The sequence below is a fragment of the Zingiber officinale genome, chromosome 6A (assembly GCF_018446385.1).
Source record: "Zingiber officinale cultivar Zhangliang chromosome 6A, Zo_v1.1, whole genome shotgun sequence".
NCBI classification, from domain to species: Eukaryota; Viridiplantae; Streptophyta; class Magnoliopsida; order Zingiberales; family Zingiberaceae; genus Zingiber; species Zingiber officinale.
The window spans coordinates 89,688,591-89,704,721 of record NC_055997.1 but is presented as its reverse complement, the minus strand read 5'-3'; the positions used below and the strand labels follow the sequence as shown (position 1 = coordinate 89,704,721).

Sequence of the window (16,131 nt, the reverse complement as noted above, 5' to 3'; positions counted from 1 at the left end):
GCTTTATCCAGATATGCTTCATCGAGATATAATTTCATCCAGATAAGAGTTGATCTAGATAAGGATCTGATCCAACTTTATAAAAGGAGATAAAGGTTCTACGCTCAACATATCGCTTCTTCTACTACTTATATTCCGTGTGCTCAAAAGAGAGGCTATGTTATGAAGCTTTGCTACCGGGGTTCTAGGAAAGGTGCGCTGCGCTCAGGACTTTCGGATCAGCTCAGCAAAGTTTTTATTTGTATTTCTTTTATTACAAGTTGTATTTACTTTATCATTCTTTTATTTTTGTATTTGATAAATTGTAAGACGGGTCTCTCCGTCTCCGAAAAGGAAACCACTAGTGGACTCGCGCTTGAATGCGCAGGCCTTGGATGTACTGATCCTGGGAGGTTGGGAACTAAGTAAATCTCACTGATCCTACATCTAATTATGCCTATATTAATTAGCTCATCTGCTGAAATTAATCCTTGGGTCTTTGGTGCTCTTTCTGAACTCTTTGTTGCAGATAAATGAATAACAGTCATTGTCTGTCATTGCACATTTTATTCAAACGGCAACAATACAGATAAAAACCATCTGTCATTTACTTGCTTATTTTCATTCCTTTTATTTCTGTTCAAGTAAACGAGACATTAGAGTTTAGCTCTGGGTGCCTTCTCACGCATGTCTCTAGGAGGAAGTTGGAGTTCTTTCCAGCCTTCATTCTCAGGTATCTTTGTCAGATATGTCTCCACCATATCATTGCTAACCAGTTCCAATTTCGAAGGCTCCCACTGTCAAGTATGATAACAAATTGATAGAAGAATTTAATATGAAAAGAAACAAAAATATATGCAAAAGTTATTTAGAAGCATTTTGGTACAACTTGTGTATGTATATATCTTACCTTTGGTTTGTAATTTTTCTCCAATATTGTTGCCTTAATACCCTACATTCAACAATATATCAGCATTTATTTTCAAAAATGAGAAAAAAAAAAGCAATAAACTCTATCCAAGTAAAGGTAAATTAGCGAATACCGCAAGGAAGTCGTTCGACACTGTTCGTCGAAGAATATGACTAGATATTCTACTATCTCGAGTTAGACAGTCTTCTAGTGGTTCAAATCGACCTTTCCTAATCTATGAATAAGATAAGAGATATCCAATTACATATTTATATGTATCTTTTTATATCACTTGTCCTTTCCTCTCTATCAAGTAAATAAACTCTTAAAAGAAAAGAAAAGAAAGATATAGATAATTTACCGACATAAGGAAGATCTTAAGATTTATTGGTGATGCTGCCTTCATTGATCTTATTGACTTAGTAATCCACTCCTCTTTCAAAGTTGCATTCTCATTCTCATGTTCCTAAACAATCATAAATGGGATAGGTAATGAATACTTATCCTGATTTAAATTATGACTCAATTAACAAGGTATATATACAAACATATACATGCATAAATAAATACATGTGTTGGGTTGTATTCTTACCAAAGAAGATAAGATTTCTTCTACTGTTTGTTTTGAGAAAAAGTGGTCGATGAAGTTAAGCCTACAAAATGATATGAATAGAAAGATGTTGAGTGTGTGTGTGTATATATATATATATATATATATATATATAGAAAGAAAGAAAAATTGTGTATGTATTGATGTATAGGTCACCTATGAAGAACACTGTCTTCTTTCAATTGCACTTGATGAGTATATTTGTTAATAATTCCCTGGATTGTATTTGGTTCAGCAACATCCATCTCATGCAATGATTTCTCCAACAAAAGTAAATTCTATTCATTGGTTAGAAATAATAGTGGAAGAACAATGATGTTCAAAATAGATTCTGAATTTTGTTAAGGAAAAAAAAAATCTAAATTGGTAAAACATGAAACAATACTTTTGAAGGAACAAAGTGAGTGGCAAGTCCACATGCTACCATCTCAACACCATTCAGTCTTGCACCAGTAAGGCCAAGATATTCCCCTAAAATGAACAATTACAAAGTCTAAAGATTATAATATATTCTCAATATAATCACATATGTATTCATAGAGTTGTTAACTAAGTAGTAACCTAAGAAGCCAGGAAGCTTAGAAAGAAAATAAGATGCTCCAACATCCGGATAATGTCCTATAGCTGCTTCTGGCATTGCAAAAACCTAAAAGCAAATACAAAGCACATGTTCAAAACTACCAATGTTAGCATACGTGACCGATTGATCATACTGTATTTTCGGTAACGACTCGGTATCTTGCATTCAAAGAAAGTCCAGCACCACCTCCCATCACTGCCCCATTGATCAGGAAAACCTTCAAGTAGCAATTTGTTCAACTCGATATGTTACAAAATATATTCGGAGAATATTGTTTCAGTAATTCTATTGTTATATATGATATGATCAACTGACCACGGGCTTAATGTATGTTGCCACTAGGTAGTCCAAGGTGAGTTGCTTTTGATAAATTTTAGCTGCCAGTGCCCACTCACCTTCTCATATTTAGGTTAACAATTAGTTGCTCGTATCAAATTTCAGATAAAAATGAATAATACAGTATCACAAAAAAAACTTCCAGCTAATTAATATAGCCGTTTTGAATAATACCTGTGAGCGAGCAACGATAGTATTCAATAACATCTCCTCCCGCGCAAAATACTTTTCCATTTGCCTTCAATCCATGATGAAATTTTAGAAAATTAGACACTTATATATATTGAATTTGATCCGGAGAATAATAATATTTTCTTCGTAAAAGAAGTTGAAAGTTCACAGAAGGCAATTGATTGCATGCATGTACCTTTACAATTACCAACCCAACAGCAGGATCATTTTCCAACTTCTGGAACTCCTCCGACAATTGCAAAACCTTGAAAACAAGATTTGTTTTTAATAGAAATCAGAAACCTAATTTAACATGAATCGAAAATTAAAAGCAAAAAAGAAAAATATAATAACAATGGAATATTTATTACCAGTAGTAAATGTAAGAGTATAAGTAAATTTATCTATAAAATGGTTTATATTTATGTAATGGTGTTTGGAGTTCTAGAAACTATCGGTACTACCACTTGGGCAACTTATAAATGGAATGCTTTTAAATGTTTTAAATTGGATGGACATAAATAAATCAAACTTTTAATTGATTTGTTTGGCTTAATTTTAGAGCATTAATAATGGCATGTAATTTATCAAAAATAATATTTTTAAATGGCTTTGTTTAATTGAGACTAAGGATGAACGAACCATTTGATAGTTGAGGGCGTTGAATTTTAGGGGCCTATTTAGTATCACTGTCCTCACATGAGAGTTTCCTTCCACCAAAACCTTGCAAAAAGTAGAAACAAAAGGTTAGAAATTTTAAATAAATCTAAAAATATTCAATAATAACCAAGGGAATTAATGCTTTAATTTATTGCTAATTTTCTTATCCTCGTATATGCAATAACTTGGATTTCAATAGCTAGACTCCTTTTTCTCTTTGAAAAAAAATGTATATATTATATACAATGAAGAATCTAATTATTGTTGTTATTTGAGATACTATGCAGATATGTTATATTATATGGAATTGAATATTGAGCTATGACATGAACACATGAGTAGAAGATTAGAGTTGAAGAGATTATGATATTAAGATGAATGTATGAACATATAAGGATGAACAAGATAAGAAATGAAAATATTAAACAGAAAGTCAGGATTGCATATATTGAGGAAAAACTTTAGAAGATATGTTTAAGATGGTACAGATAGATACTTAGACGATCAATAAATACTCCAGTTAGATAAAGTAAAAATATAACAAATGTCCATATCAAATGAAGAAGACCTAAAAAACTTTAGTTAACAATAATAAAATATAACATATTTGCAAAGCTATGAAGAACACAAAGGGCAATCAAGTTCTAGTGGGTCAGATATATAAAGTTAAGTAGAACATATACGTCACAATATATATTTTTTATTATATTAATTTATATTGTTTTTATATTATTTTATTTGAAAAATAACACCAAAATAAACATATTTATATTGTTTTTATTAATTTTTTTTAGTCTTGAAAGGAATATGTTTTTCTCAAACACAATTCAACAAAACTAACATACTGTTGTTTAAACCCTTGTTAATTCATATTTGCTAAGCAACAAAAAAACACAACAGAACTAAAAATTCAAAAAGAAGTAACTAGATAGGTTTTTTTTTTTTTTACAAAGATACTTTTCCTTTATTTATTTGGACAAAAGAAAAGCTGGAAAAAGATTAAACCATTTCTCCCTGAAATTAAACAAGCAAATTTAGTTTAGTTGGTGTAGACATGTCCAGCACTGTAAGATCTCATCTAATTTATACAATATTAATTAGAACAGCAGTAATATACAAGTGCTTCTCTTAGCTACTTCTTGCAATCTAAAAATACATGCTTAACACTCATTATAACAGCTAATTGAGGGCCAAAACATGCAAAAAAGAAATGAAGTTGCAGATAACAATAGATATATACCTGATCATCCTCGTAATTTGAAGGTTTATTTGTAGCCATATCAACTAAAAAACAAAGGAGAAAAAAAAAGGCATGCAGTGTGTATATTGTATTAGTAAAGGTGGTGATGAGTTTTATAGAGGGAATTAAAGGCCCACAAGGTTAGCTCTCTCTGCACGTGGTCAGAGCTTAAAATCTGGCCTAATTAATTATTTCTCCTTGCATATTCTTTCATGGACTGAAATGAATGCGTGCTAGGAAGGTTGAGGGATAGACAAACGTGTGAGTCAATATTAACAAGGGTAGTTGCGGAGAATTAATGTGCCATTGATAAACGTAAGGAAGAAACAAAGCAAGAAACATGTAAATGGAAGTGGTTGAGGTTTTTTTTTTATATATAACTGATTCTGTCTTAGTGCTAAGTCGATGGACATTAGAGATGTGATATTTCTGTTGACTGGTCGAAGACTCCAAAGACATAGATCCTTTGCCGCTGTGAACCTGCAAACACAGTAGATCCTTTGCCGCTGTGAACCTGCAAACGCAGTGCCGAGCCGGGGAGGGGTTCTCCGGCGATGACCCTCCGACGCTCAAGTCAAATCTCAAGCAGAAAATAGTAGAGCGAAGAAGAAATGAGAACTGTAGCTACAGTGAATAAGTGAGCATACCTCCGTCGAAGTCTGGGGGTCCTTATATAGGGCTCTCCAGATGCGCGTGCACGCTCCTCAAAGCATACTTGGAATGGATATGTCAGAAAAGCGTCCAGGACGTCATACTTTAATAGCACGAGCATATCTCTGACGCGACAGTGGAAGTTTCTCCCGTACGATTCTCTGTCTAACCATGCCGTCGGCCATGCCTTTTGTCGGCGGCACTGGTTCCTAGGAAGATATCGCCAACTACTCTCTTTGTCCTTTACCGAGCCGAGCATAGGAACCGCTCGGCTAGCACCTTTCCCTAGTCGGGAGTAGGGACCGCTCGGCTAACGGCATTCCGGTAGGTGGGACCGACTTGGATGTCCGTTCGGGCGCTGATTTGATGTCTGACTCCGTCCTATCGAGCAAGGGAGCCTTCGCTGCCGGGTCGATGCTACGTTCCTGGTTAGCCGAGCGGGATGTCCGCTCGGTCTTCGCCTCTCTTCTCGCTTTGCCTTATGAGCGTCGAAAACTCGGCGCCAGGCCGAGCTGTCGAGATGTCGGGTCGGCTATTTTTCCTACCGCTCGGGAAGGTATCTCGCCCGATCGGCCGTCTACCCTAGGTGTTGACCACTTTGACTTCCTATCATGCGGGCCCCGTCTTATCACCGGATCAATAACATTATATTGAAGTTATGGTTCACAAGAAACATATGTCTTGCTCTCAGGATAATGGTACAGTAGTAGGGTGTCTTCTCTATTTTTTAGGCATCTAAGGTTCGAGTCTAAGATTCGTCAAATTAACGGATAAATTTTTTACAACGGACAGTTAACCTAAGAACATTAAACTGATGGATCATCCTAATAATCGATGAAAAATTTTTATAGGACAATACCAGCCATCATCCTGAGAATTAATTAGAATAAACTAAATACGTGAATCCAATAAAAAAAAAAACTTGTGACTTGGAATTTTATATTAGTGCAGTGTGCTGTAATAGAGTGGACGCAAATTAGTTTTGCAAATTAGCTTGCGATCAAAATCTGAGAAAATCTAAATTTTGATTCATTACTTTAACGCGAGTCTTCCCAAAATGTTAAAATCATGAATTTATGGGTGCAAGCTGATTTCAACTTTGCACCCTAAAACTTGATCCACTAAATAGGCATAAAATTATCTCCTATCAAATTGCGAGTCAAATTTTGAGAAATTATAAATTTTTTTAATTTTTGATTTTAAAAGATTAGTAACATCTACATATATTGTTTAACAATATATTTAATAGAGTCTAATTAAGTCAAGGTTAACTGGATAACTAACAAGGGTGAGAAATCTACTGAGTGACTAGTCCTAATTATGGTTAGGCAAGAGAAATCCTAGTCGCATTTGGACAAGGAAAATCTAGGTAGATTATGGAAACCAGGTAGGAAGTTCAAATTCAGTAGGTCTAAAGGACTCAATATCAAATCCTTGGTAGGTCGATCTGATGCTGAGTCCTGGTGAGTAAAGTTAAGTGGTGAAACCCTAGGGGGAGGTAACCCTAGGTCTTGATAAGTGAAGTCAAGTGGTGAAAACCCTAGAAGGATGTAACCTTAAGTAAAGAGAAGTCTTCGAGAAGTGAACTCCAAGCAAGGTTGATCGAAAGGCGTTGTCAACCGGATCAACGAATCCTGGTAAGCCTAAATTTAGTTTTACTATAGTATTTTGCATTATTATTATTATTATTATTATTGGTTAATTTAGGATTGCAGAAAAAGTCTTAGTGAATTAGGTGATCAAACACTGAGCAGAGAAAGCTCAAACAGATCTAGAGGACCAAATGTTTGGCATGTTTGGCAAGTAGGTTAAGGTAAGGAATCGAAGTGGAGCGGCGGGGAGCTCATGCCCCTGGAAGGGATAAACTCTAGGTCACTGATCCAATTGAAGAAACCGAAAAGTTTCCAAGTTAAGATCAAGACAGATCTTACTGTCTTTTCTTACTCATGCAGCATTATACTATTGTACTAACTTTATGTTGCAGGGATATTTTTTTATACTGTGGAACTAACTTTGTTTTGCAGAAATTGAAGGAATCGATAGACCAAACAAGATATTCAACCGACCAAGCCGAGCTAATGTGGCAAGGTTCAGATTGCACAAAGCAAAGTTGGAAGTCAGGCGGATCGGTCTACCTAAACCCAAAGATCGGTGGATCAAACCCAAAGATTGGTCAATTGAACCCAAGGATCGGTCGGCCAAACCTAATTAGCTAGGTAATATAGTGGCATATTCAATCTATGCAAAATTGGAAAAATAGAGGGATCGGTCAACCAATCAAGGTGATCAGTCGACCGAACAATAAATGCAATTAATGAGGTGAAAATTGGATCTTAGCAAAAAAGGTAGGTTGCATGATTAGTCGACCAATAGGGAGATCGATCACCGAAAGGATAGTCGACCGAATGTAGCTTATTAAAAGACCTTGAGATCAGAGCCGATGATAAACAACTCTTGCACAACTCTCTAAACTTTTCCTCTCTGTTCATGCTGCCACTGTTCTACACTTCTGTGTGCAAGCTATGACATCAAAGTTCTCCAACGATCTTCATCTAAAATCTTATTTGTCGGTAAATTTAATTTTAGCTTGCATAATTCATTGTAAATCTCATTGTACGAATTACCTCTTTTAGAAGATTTTGGAAAGAGGAATTTTAATAGATTTCCCAACGGTGTGATTGAGGATCGCGAGTCCTGGAGTAAGAGACGACATAGGATCCAAACTAAGTAAATAATTGTGTCTCTTGTGTATTGCTTTTATTGTATTATTCTGCTGCTTACTCTAATTCGGTTGTAGGATAAAGAAAAAAAAATGACGAGTGATATCCCCTCCTTTTATCGCTATTCTGATTCTTCAATTAGTATCAGACCAAGATCATTCTGAATTAACTTAACCATTTTTTAAGCACTTTAAAAGTCTTTTAATTTATTTTCTTTTTGTTAAAAAGATTTTACTTTTATATTTTATATTCCTTTCATAATATTATATTGCACTACTAATCCCAAGCCGAAGTCTTGGAAATTCATTTTCTATTTATATCTTGCAAGAATATCGATGTTTTATCAAGAAAGGCGAAACATCTACGAGCCTCCACTGTACAATCAAGTCTACTTCAATTGTTGGAGGCGAGTAATGGAATCTTTTGTAGAAAGTGATACTTTCGACAACTGGATTACATTGAAATAATCTTCTCGAGTAATGGAATCTTTTGTAGAAAGTGATAGTTTCGACAACTGCATTACATTGAAATAATCTTCTCGAAGCTCAGAAGCAAATATAAAGGTAATGAATATATTAATTAGTATTTTTCCTAATGAAATTTTGTGTCGATCGAAAAATTACAAGAATGCATTAAAGTTGTGGACCCAATTAATTGAGCTTCATGAGACTCTGTCGAGACTAGAAGATCAAGACAAAAGTGAGTTTGAATTTGAGCCAAAATTTAGAGAAACAAACTAAGAAGAGTGAAACAAAATCAACTTCATGACACTAATGGCTGAGGAGGAGGCTAATGGATCTGAACTTGAATCAGAACAAATATCCATGCCCAAATCCAAGATGGCAATGGTCAAGGGGGAGAATTCTAATAAGGATTCAAAAGGTAAAATTGTCAATTCAAAATTTAAGGATCATATAATATGTTTTAAGTGCGGTGAAAAAGGACACTATAAAAGTAAATGTCTAAAGGACTGACCCGCACCACCAAAGGTAAAGGAGGAACTAATGCTTGGAGTTCGGAAAAGGAAGGATCACATCGAATGCTTCAACTACAAAATAATGGGTCATTACAAATTTCAATGCATAGAGAGAATGCTCAAAGATTTAGGAGGAGCAATTAAGGTAAATCAACTTAAATTTCATGAAAATTTGTATGCTTTAGATTTTCCATATTTGGATTATAATGAAGAAGTAGAAATGCATACAAATTCTAAATTAACATTACTTAACAAAAATAATTTAATTAATAAAAAATTAAGTAATTCAAATGTAATTTACCTTGATCAAATTAACTCAAACCTTAATTTATTTAATCAAAATTTAGATCCAAATATATTTAATCAAGTTAATTTAAATTTAAATCTGAGTTAGAGAGCCGCGATTTGTAGCCGGGGAACCAGGATTCACTTGGTGAGGAGGAAAGAACTCAAGTGTTGGGAAGCGGCGCTAGAGGAAGTCGGACAGCCGTGAGTGATGCGGCGGCTGCCACAGCGGACCTTCTGCCTGAACGACCGTCTATGGTCCCGATAGTTATTGCTTCAGATTCAACAACTTCCGACGAGCCCCTACAACACCGCAAAAGGCATCGAGCGGAAGGCAATCCCCCTGTACGAGCGGAGCCCCCTGTACGAGCGGAAGGCATCGAGCGGAGTCCCTGTCCGAGAAAATTTCGACAGCATCTCCCCTGTACGGTGGACAATCTGAAACTTTTCTACATCTCACAAATACCTCAGCCACAGGCGGCTGGAATAATAACAACAAAATAAAACATCACCACGCAGTTATATATAATCTATTCAGCCTCTGGCTGTCACAACCACGCAGTTAAGATAATTAAACAGTAAAATAATACTCTGACTCGAAATCCACCCTACTCTACTATACTCGTAAAGCTCAAATCCGACGTACTCACCTCTTCTGCCATCCAGGCAGGCATGTAGTAGAATAAAATCCAAATCCAAATCCATCGCAATAATAAAATCCATACAATATCCATAAGCAGAATAATCCAAAACATATCATGTTCAAAACAGACTAGAACAGAAAAGAAACCAAAGAAAACCAAACATATCCTCGAGGTCTACAGGGACCAGCACTACGTGCAGTGAGGACTAGCGACTGGAACTCCCTCCTGACAGCATCAACCTGAAAATAACAACAATGGAGGCGGGGTGAGTCCAACACTCAGCAGGTACAATTGATATGCAAAGTAAAGAAACAACACCTAGCACTAATCATGCGTACAGTCTCCTGAAAAGAAAGATAACAATGCATCTGAAGTAAATAGGAGAATACTGTACTAACCAGGTCCTGAGTATAAGGTCAAACAGTCCGAGTGGTATAGGAATCCTGTATGCATGTCAAACATAGGTATCCAAACAATATGCAGTATATAAATGCAGCAACCACAAACACAAGCAATAAATGCATCATGCATATGATGCCAATGATGCGTCCTGGTCACCCCTGACGCCAGTCGATCATCTCACACAATAGTGAGGCCGAGTGGGTAGGGCTGTGACAACCGTACACTCTGTCGTCACTACTCCTGATGAGTGACCGAGTGGACGGGATGCTGTCGGAGTACACCTATCCTCCTACCCTAAATCATAAATGGGGGAGCGCAATGATCTCATCTCCCGGTGCTCAAAGACGGGGAGGAATATCTGCCGGATAACAAGTTGTGTCACACTACCCATGAGCGGACCAACGGTGCCTAACAGAGTCCCTGTTGCAACACACTCAGCCTGAATCGACCACTAACCCATGAGTGGTGGTGTGTGCAGATCCATGTAACTGGCGATGTGCTCAACAATAATGGAGCGAACTATCGCACAGCATGCAATCATGCAAATGGTGCATGACAATAACCATAAAAACATCCTGACCTAATCCATATATATAGAAAAGTGCACCCTAGGTCAACGAATCATATCGAATCAAAGGTACACAGAAGGTATAAAAACCTAGGTCCTGAACATGGTCAAGCATGGTATATCACTACCCCCTATAAGCATGTATAAACAGGTAAAATATACATGAGATGCAAATCAATCAATCAATCAAGCACGTACCAAGATTTGGGTAGTGATTAACCGAAACAGATAAGAAACACAATTGATGCAATATGTTAATTTCATTACTAGGCATATCAAAGACAAAAAGTCAAAAGTACCCGCCTCCGAAAATAGAAAGGTCCAATCTGACTCCGAGATACTCGTCTCGCGTCAAAGTCCTGTGTCACATATAAATAAATATATTTTATTTAGCTACAATTTACATAAATAGCTAAACAAAATTCCTAAAATTATTTAGGGCAAAACCCTAAACCAAAAATACATAAACATAATCAATATACACATGATTGTCTAACTAAATCCTCCAATTCAGAACAAGATCTACAACAGAACTCAAATACGCTTAATCCTTACCCTAATTCACAATCCAAAAGATTACGGTGAAGGTTGCTTGCTGCTAAAACATTGAACAAGCAATTGTTTGTTGATCCACAGCACACAGAAACCCACGGTAATTCTTCCTTCAACTCACAACCCTCATTTCTGTAGACTAATTCTACTGTTGCTGATCAATTAACACCACAGCCCCACTTCCTCTCCAATTCCGTGACCTAAGTTAGTAGCAAAGAGAAAAATCACGATCAAAATTGAAGATTCCTGCCAAGATTTAACCTAATTCCAACTAGCTTACCTCCTTTGATCAATTAGGGCACGTGAATTGAACACACGGTGCTGGCTCGATCAAACTGACAGAAAGAGATCAGTGAAGGAGGTGCTCTGCCGAGGTGCGTCCGTGCAGAGATGGCCGAAGAAGTGAGGAGACACGAGCGATCAGCAATCGGGCGGCACCGGCAGTGAAGTCGGCAGTGTACAACAGATGTGAGACTCGGCGATGTGGCGGAGAAACTAGGGCACACTGGAGAGGAAATCAGGAGTCGGGCGGCTCTGTGAGTTGTGGCGACGGCGCTGGGAACTCCACGGCAAGGCTAGGGCAGAGGAGGGCTTCGGCTCGGGTAGGAGAACACAAGAAGAGGAAGTGGCCGAGGGGTTGTACGCTTGAGGAGAAGTAACCGCCCGTGCCGTCGGTTAGGGCACGGGGGAGAAGGCGCACGATCGGCGTCGGGAAGAAGAAATGAGGAAACGGCGAAAATGCAGGAAAAAGGAAATAAATAAATAAAGGAAAAGAATTAAGAAAAATTCAACTTTTCCTCATTTAATTGGGGTAGCCAAAACAGGCTTTTCCGGACCCCGTTTTTATCCCCGTCAACTCATCCATACGAGCTCCGAAAATTTCCCGAAAAATTTCCATAAATTCCGGAAAATTCCCTTATTAATATTCGCCTATTTTTCGGTATTTTACATTCTCCCCCACTAATAAAAATTTGATCCCCAAATTTCGTTATCTACCATCAGCAAGTACTAACAACAGATATAGAAAGTATAAATGCTGAACGGTAAACTGAATAACATACCTCAAGTGAAAAGATGGGGATATCGAGCTCGGATAGTATCCTCGAGCTCCCAAGTAGCCTCCTTGTCTGAATGATGCTGCCATCCGACTTTAACCAGCCGGATAGTCTTGTTCCGTAACTGACGCTCTTTCCGGTCGAGAATCCGTACCGGAACCTCCTCATAAGTAATGTCTGGCTGAACTGGAACGGGAATATCAGCCAGCACATGTGTCGTGTCAGGAATGTATCTCCTCAGCATGGATACGTGAAATACATCATGGACGCCTGACAGGGACGGTGGTAGTGCCAGTCGGTAAGCTACTGCTCCGATCCTCTCCAAGATCTCGAAAGGACCAATATACCGCGGAGCTAACTTACCGCTGAGGCCAAACCTCTTCACCCCTTTCGTGGGTGAAACACGCAAAAATACATGGTCGCCAACAGAGAACTCTAGTGGTCTGCGTCTCCGATCAGCATAGCTCTTCTGACGGTCCTGCGCCTCTGACATCCTCCGTCTGATAGTACGAACCAACTCTGCATCCTGCTGAACTCTATGAGGTCCCAACAACTGGGCCTCTCCAACCTCATCCCAGAGGACGGGTGTCCGACAAGGTCTACCATACAACGCCTCAAACGGTGCCATCTGGATAGCCGAATGAAAGCTATTGTTGTAGGCAAACTCTACCAACGGCAGATGGTCCTCCCAACTGCCTCCGAAATCCATAGCACACGACCTCAGCAGGTCCTCTAAAGTCTGAATTGTCCGCTCTGACTGTCCATCTGTCTGTGGATGGAAAGCTGTACTGAAACGGAGCTGTATACCCAAGGCCTGCTGCAGACTCTGCCAGAACCGAGACATAAACCGTGGATCTCTATCCGAAATGATACTCAACGGAACACCATGTAGTCTGATGATCTCCCGGCAACACAGATCTGCCAATCGATCCAGGGAATCAGTCCTCCAGATCGCTAAGAAGTGCGCTGATTTGGTTAATCGATCAACGATTACCCAAATCGCGTCATGACCTCGTCGTGTCCTCAGCAACCCTACCACAAAGTCCATGGTAATGTGATCCCACTTCCACTCAGGAATAGGAATCCGCTGAAGTAACCCTGGTGCTCGGCCTTCACCTGCTGACACACAAGACATCTAGCTACGAAATTGCGATGTCCTTCTTCATGCCGTTCCACGAGGAACGCCTCAAGTCTCGATACATACGGGTCCCCGGATGGATCGCAAATCGAGAACGGTGTGCCTCCTGTAATAGCTCCCGTAAGACCGGATGAGACCGAGGTACGCATAATCGCCTCGAAGTATATGATACCCTCCTCGCCTCGTAAACTGGCCACGCTAAGCTATCTCGATCGCTAATGAACCGCAAATGCCGATCACCACCGGGCCTCTCGATCCTCGTCCTGATCGACGACTGAGCAACCATGGTAACAAGAATACCCTGCTCTGTCGGTCCCTGCTCCTCCAGGTCTAACTCAGAAAAACTCTGAATCAAATCCGTAACCGAAATCCGGTGGCAAGCTAAAGTCCCTCTGGACTTCCTGCTGAGCGCATCGGCAACCACATTAGCTTTTCCCGGGTGGTAGCTAATGGTACAATCGTAGTCCTTCAGGAACTCCATCCATCTCCTCTGTCGGAGATTAAGCTCCTTCTGAGTGAAAATATATTTGAGACTCTTATGATCAGTGAGAATCTCAAATGTGATACCATATAAATGATGACGCCAAAGCTTCAGAGCAAAGATGATGGCAGCTAACTCCAAGTCATGAACTGGGTAGTTCTTCTCATGCTCCTTCAGCTGACGAGAAGCATAAGAGACTACTCTGCCGTGCTGCATCAGAACAGCGCCCAAACCCTGAAGAGATGCGTCGGTGTAAAGTACAAATCCATCCTCTCCAGAAGGTAAAACCAAAACTGGAGCCGACACTAATCTCCGCCCCTGGAAGCCGATCTCGCAATCCTTGGACCATATGAACTTCACGCCTTTCCCGGTAAGACGTGTCGGTGGCATAGCAATACGCGAAAAGCCCTCGACAAAACGCCGGTAATATCCGCCAATCCTAAAATCATGGATCTCTCGAATCGACTTCGCCGCCCCAACCGGTGACCTCGATCTTCGAGGATCAATGAAATACCGCTAGAAACCACGTGTCCCGTAAAACCAACCGAGGATAGCCGAACGCACACTTGTCAACTTCGCATGATGTCGTCAAGAATCGCAAGATCGCGAAGATGTCATGCTCCTCCTCGGAACGCGAGTAGACCAATATGTCATCAATGAAAACGATAATAAACTGATCCAGATACTCCAGAAAGATGCGGTTCATCAAGTCCATAAACACCGCTGGAGCATTGGTAAGCCCAAATTGCATTACCAAAAACTCATAATGACCGTATCTCGTACGGAAAGCTGTCTTCTGGATATCTGAGTCTCTGACCCTCAACTGATGATATCCGGATCGCAGATCAATCTTAGAATACACTGAAGTACCTCTGAGCTGATCAAACAAATCCTCAATCCGTGGTAAAGGATATTTATTTCTGACGGTCACTGCATTCAGCTGTCTGTATTCAATACATAACCTCATAGTACCGTCTTTCTTCTTGACAAATAGAACTGGAGAACCCTATGGTGAAACACTAGGGCGTATAAATCCCCTATCCAAAAGCTCCTGGAGTTGAACCTTCAGCTCGTTCAACTCTTTCGGTGTCATACGATACGGAGCTTTCGATGTCGGTGAGGTTCCCGAAATCAGCTCAATAGTGAACTCCACTGGCCTTCTAGGAGGCAAACCAGGAAGCTCCTCAGGGAATACATCTGGATACTCTCGGACTACAGAAATGTCGGAGAGCTGCAAACTGCTGCTGTCATCTGTACTAATCAAAGATAATAGGAAACCCTGACAGCCATGTGACAACAACTTCTGAGCCTGAATCGCCGAAATAATCGAGATGTCATCGTCTCTAATGCCAGTGAAACTCCACGAGGGTTGGTTCAGAGGCTGGAAGGTGACCACCCTCGTCTGGCAATCAACGGTAGCATGATATACTGATAGCCAATCCATGCCAAGAATGATATCAAACTCGATCATCTCCAATACTAGAAGATCTACCGTAAGTGTCATGTTGCCAAAGTCTAACGGGCAACCTCTGACCTCCTGGGTGACGTCTAAAGTATCACCGGACGGTAGGGAGACGGTCAACCGCTGCAGTCTAACAGTAGGTAATCTACCAATCTCCTGCATAAAGGTACGGGATATAAAAGAGTGCGAACTACCAGTATCAATCAAAATATCAGCGGAAAATGCATAAATGGAAATCGTACCGCGGAAAACGGATCCGTCGGCCCGCTGAGCATCCTCTCTGGTAATAGCATGAACACGACCAGTCTCTGGCAGAGGAGGAGGTGGTAATGCTGCCAGCGGCTGCTGCAGCTGGGCAGAAGCCTGCCACTGAGGCGCTACTGGACCATGTGCTAGAGAAGACTGAGAGGATGGTGACTGATACTGTGCAGCTGGCTGGAATTGAGTCTGGTACTGCCCCTGAGTCGGATAATAAGGTCCTGGAATAGAACTCTTGGGTGCTATGGAAGCACTGGAGTACTCCTGTCCAAGCATGCCAAATGCTACTGCTGAGGGAGCTGCTCCCTGCTGACGCTGTGAAGATTGGGCTTTCTGCCCTCCTCGATATGCCCTTGACTGACTAGACTGTCCCCTCTGACCTGACCCTCCTGCAACTGTGTGCTGAGCTTTCAGCTGACACTCTCGGCTCTGGTGCCCCGGCAGTTTGCAATA

General features: G+C 39.9%; 1 protein-coding gene across 1 annotated transcript; it reads right to left on the bottom strand.

Annotated features, from left to right (window-relative positions):
* Positions 1 to 526: 526 nt before the first annotated feature.
* LOC121996882 (probable 3-hydroxyisobutyryl-CoA hydrolase 3) lies at positions 527 to 4,615 on the bottom strand. The gene is made up of 14 exons (XM_042551043.1): positions 4,487 to 4,615; positions 3,229 to 3,309; positions 2,783 to 2,851; positions 2,590 to 2,653; positions 2,395 to 2,474; positions 2,213 to 2,296; positions 2,061 to 2,145; positions 1,885 to 1,970; positions 1,656 to 1,777; positions 1,482 to 1,542; positions 1,251 to 1,355; positions 1,023 to 1,124; positions 890 to 931; positions 527 to 776 (listed from the first exon to the last, which is right to left on the bottom strand). The coding sequence occupies exons 1-14, from the start codon at positions 4,523 to 4,525 to the stop codon at positions 636 to 638; spliced, it is 1,161 nt and encodes a 386-aa protein (XP_042406977.1). The 5' UTR covers positions 4,526 to 4,615; the 3' UTR covers positions 527 to 635.
* Positions 4,616 to 16,131: the final 11,516 nt, after the last annotated feature.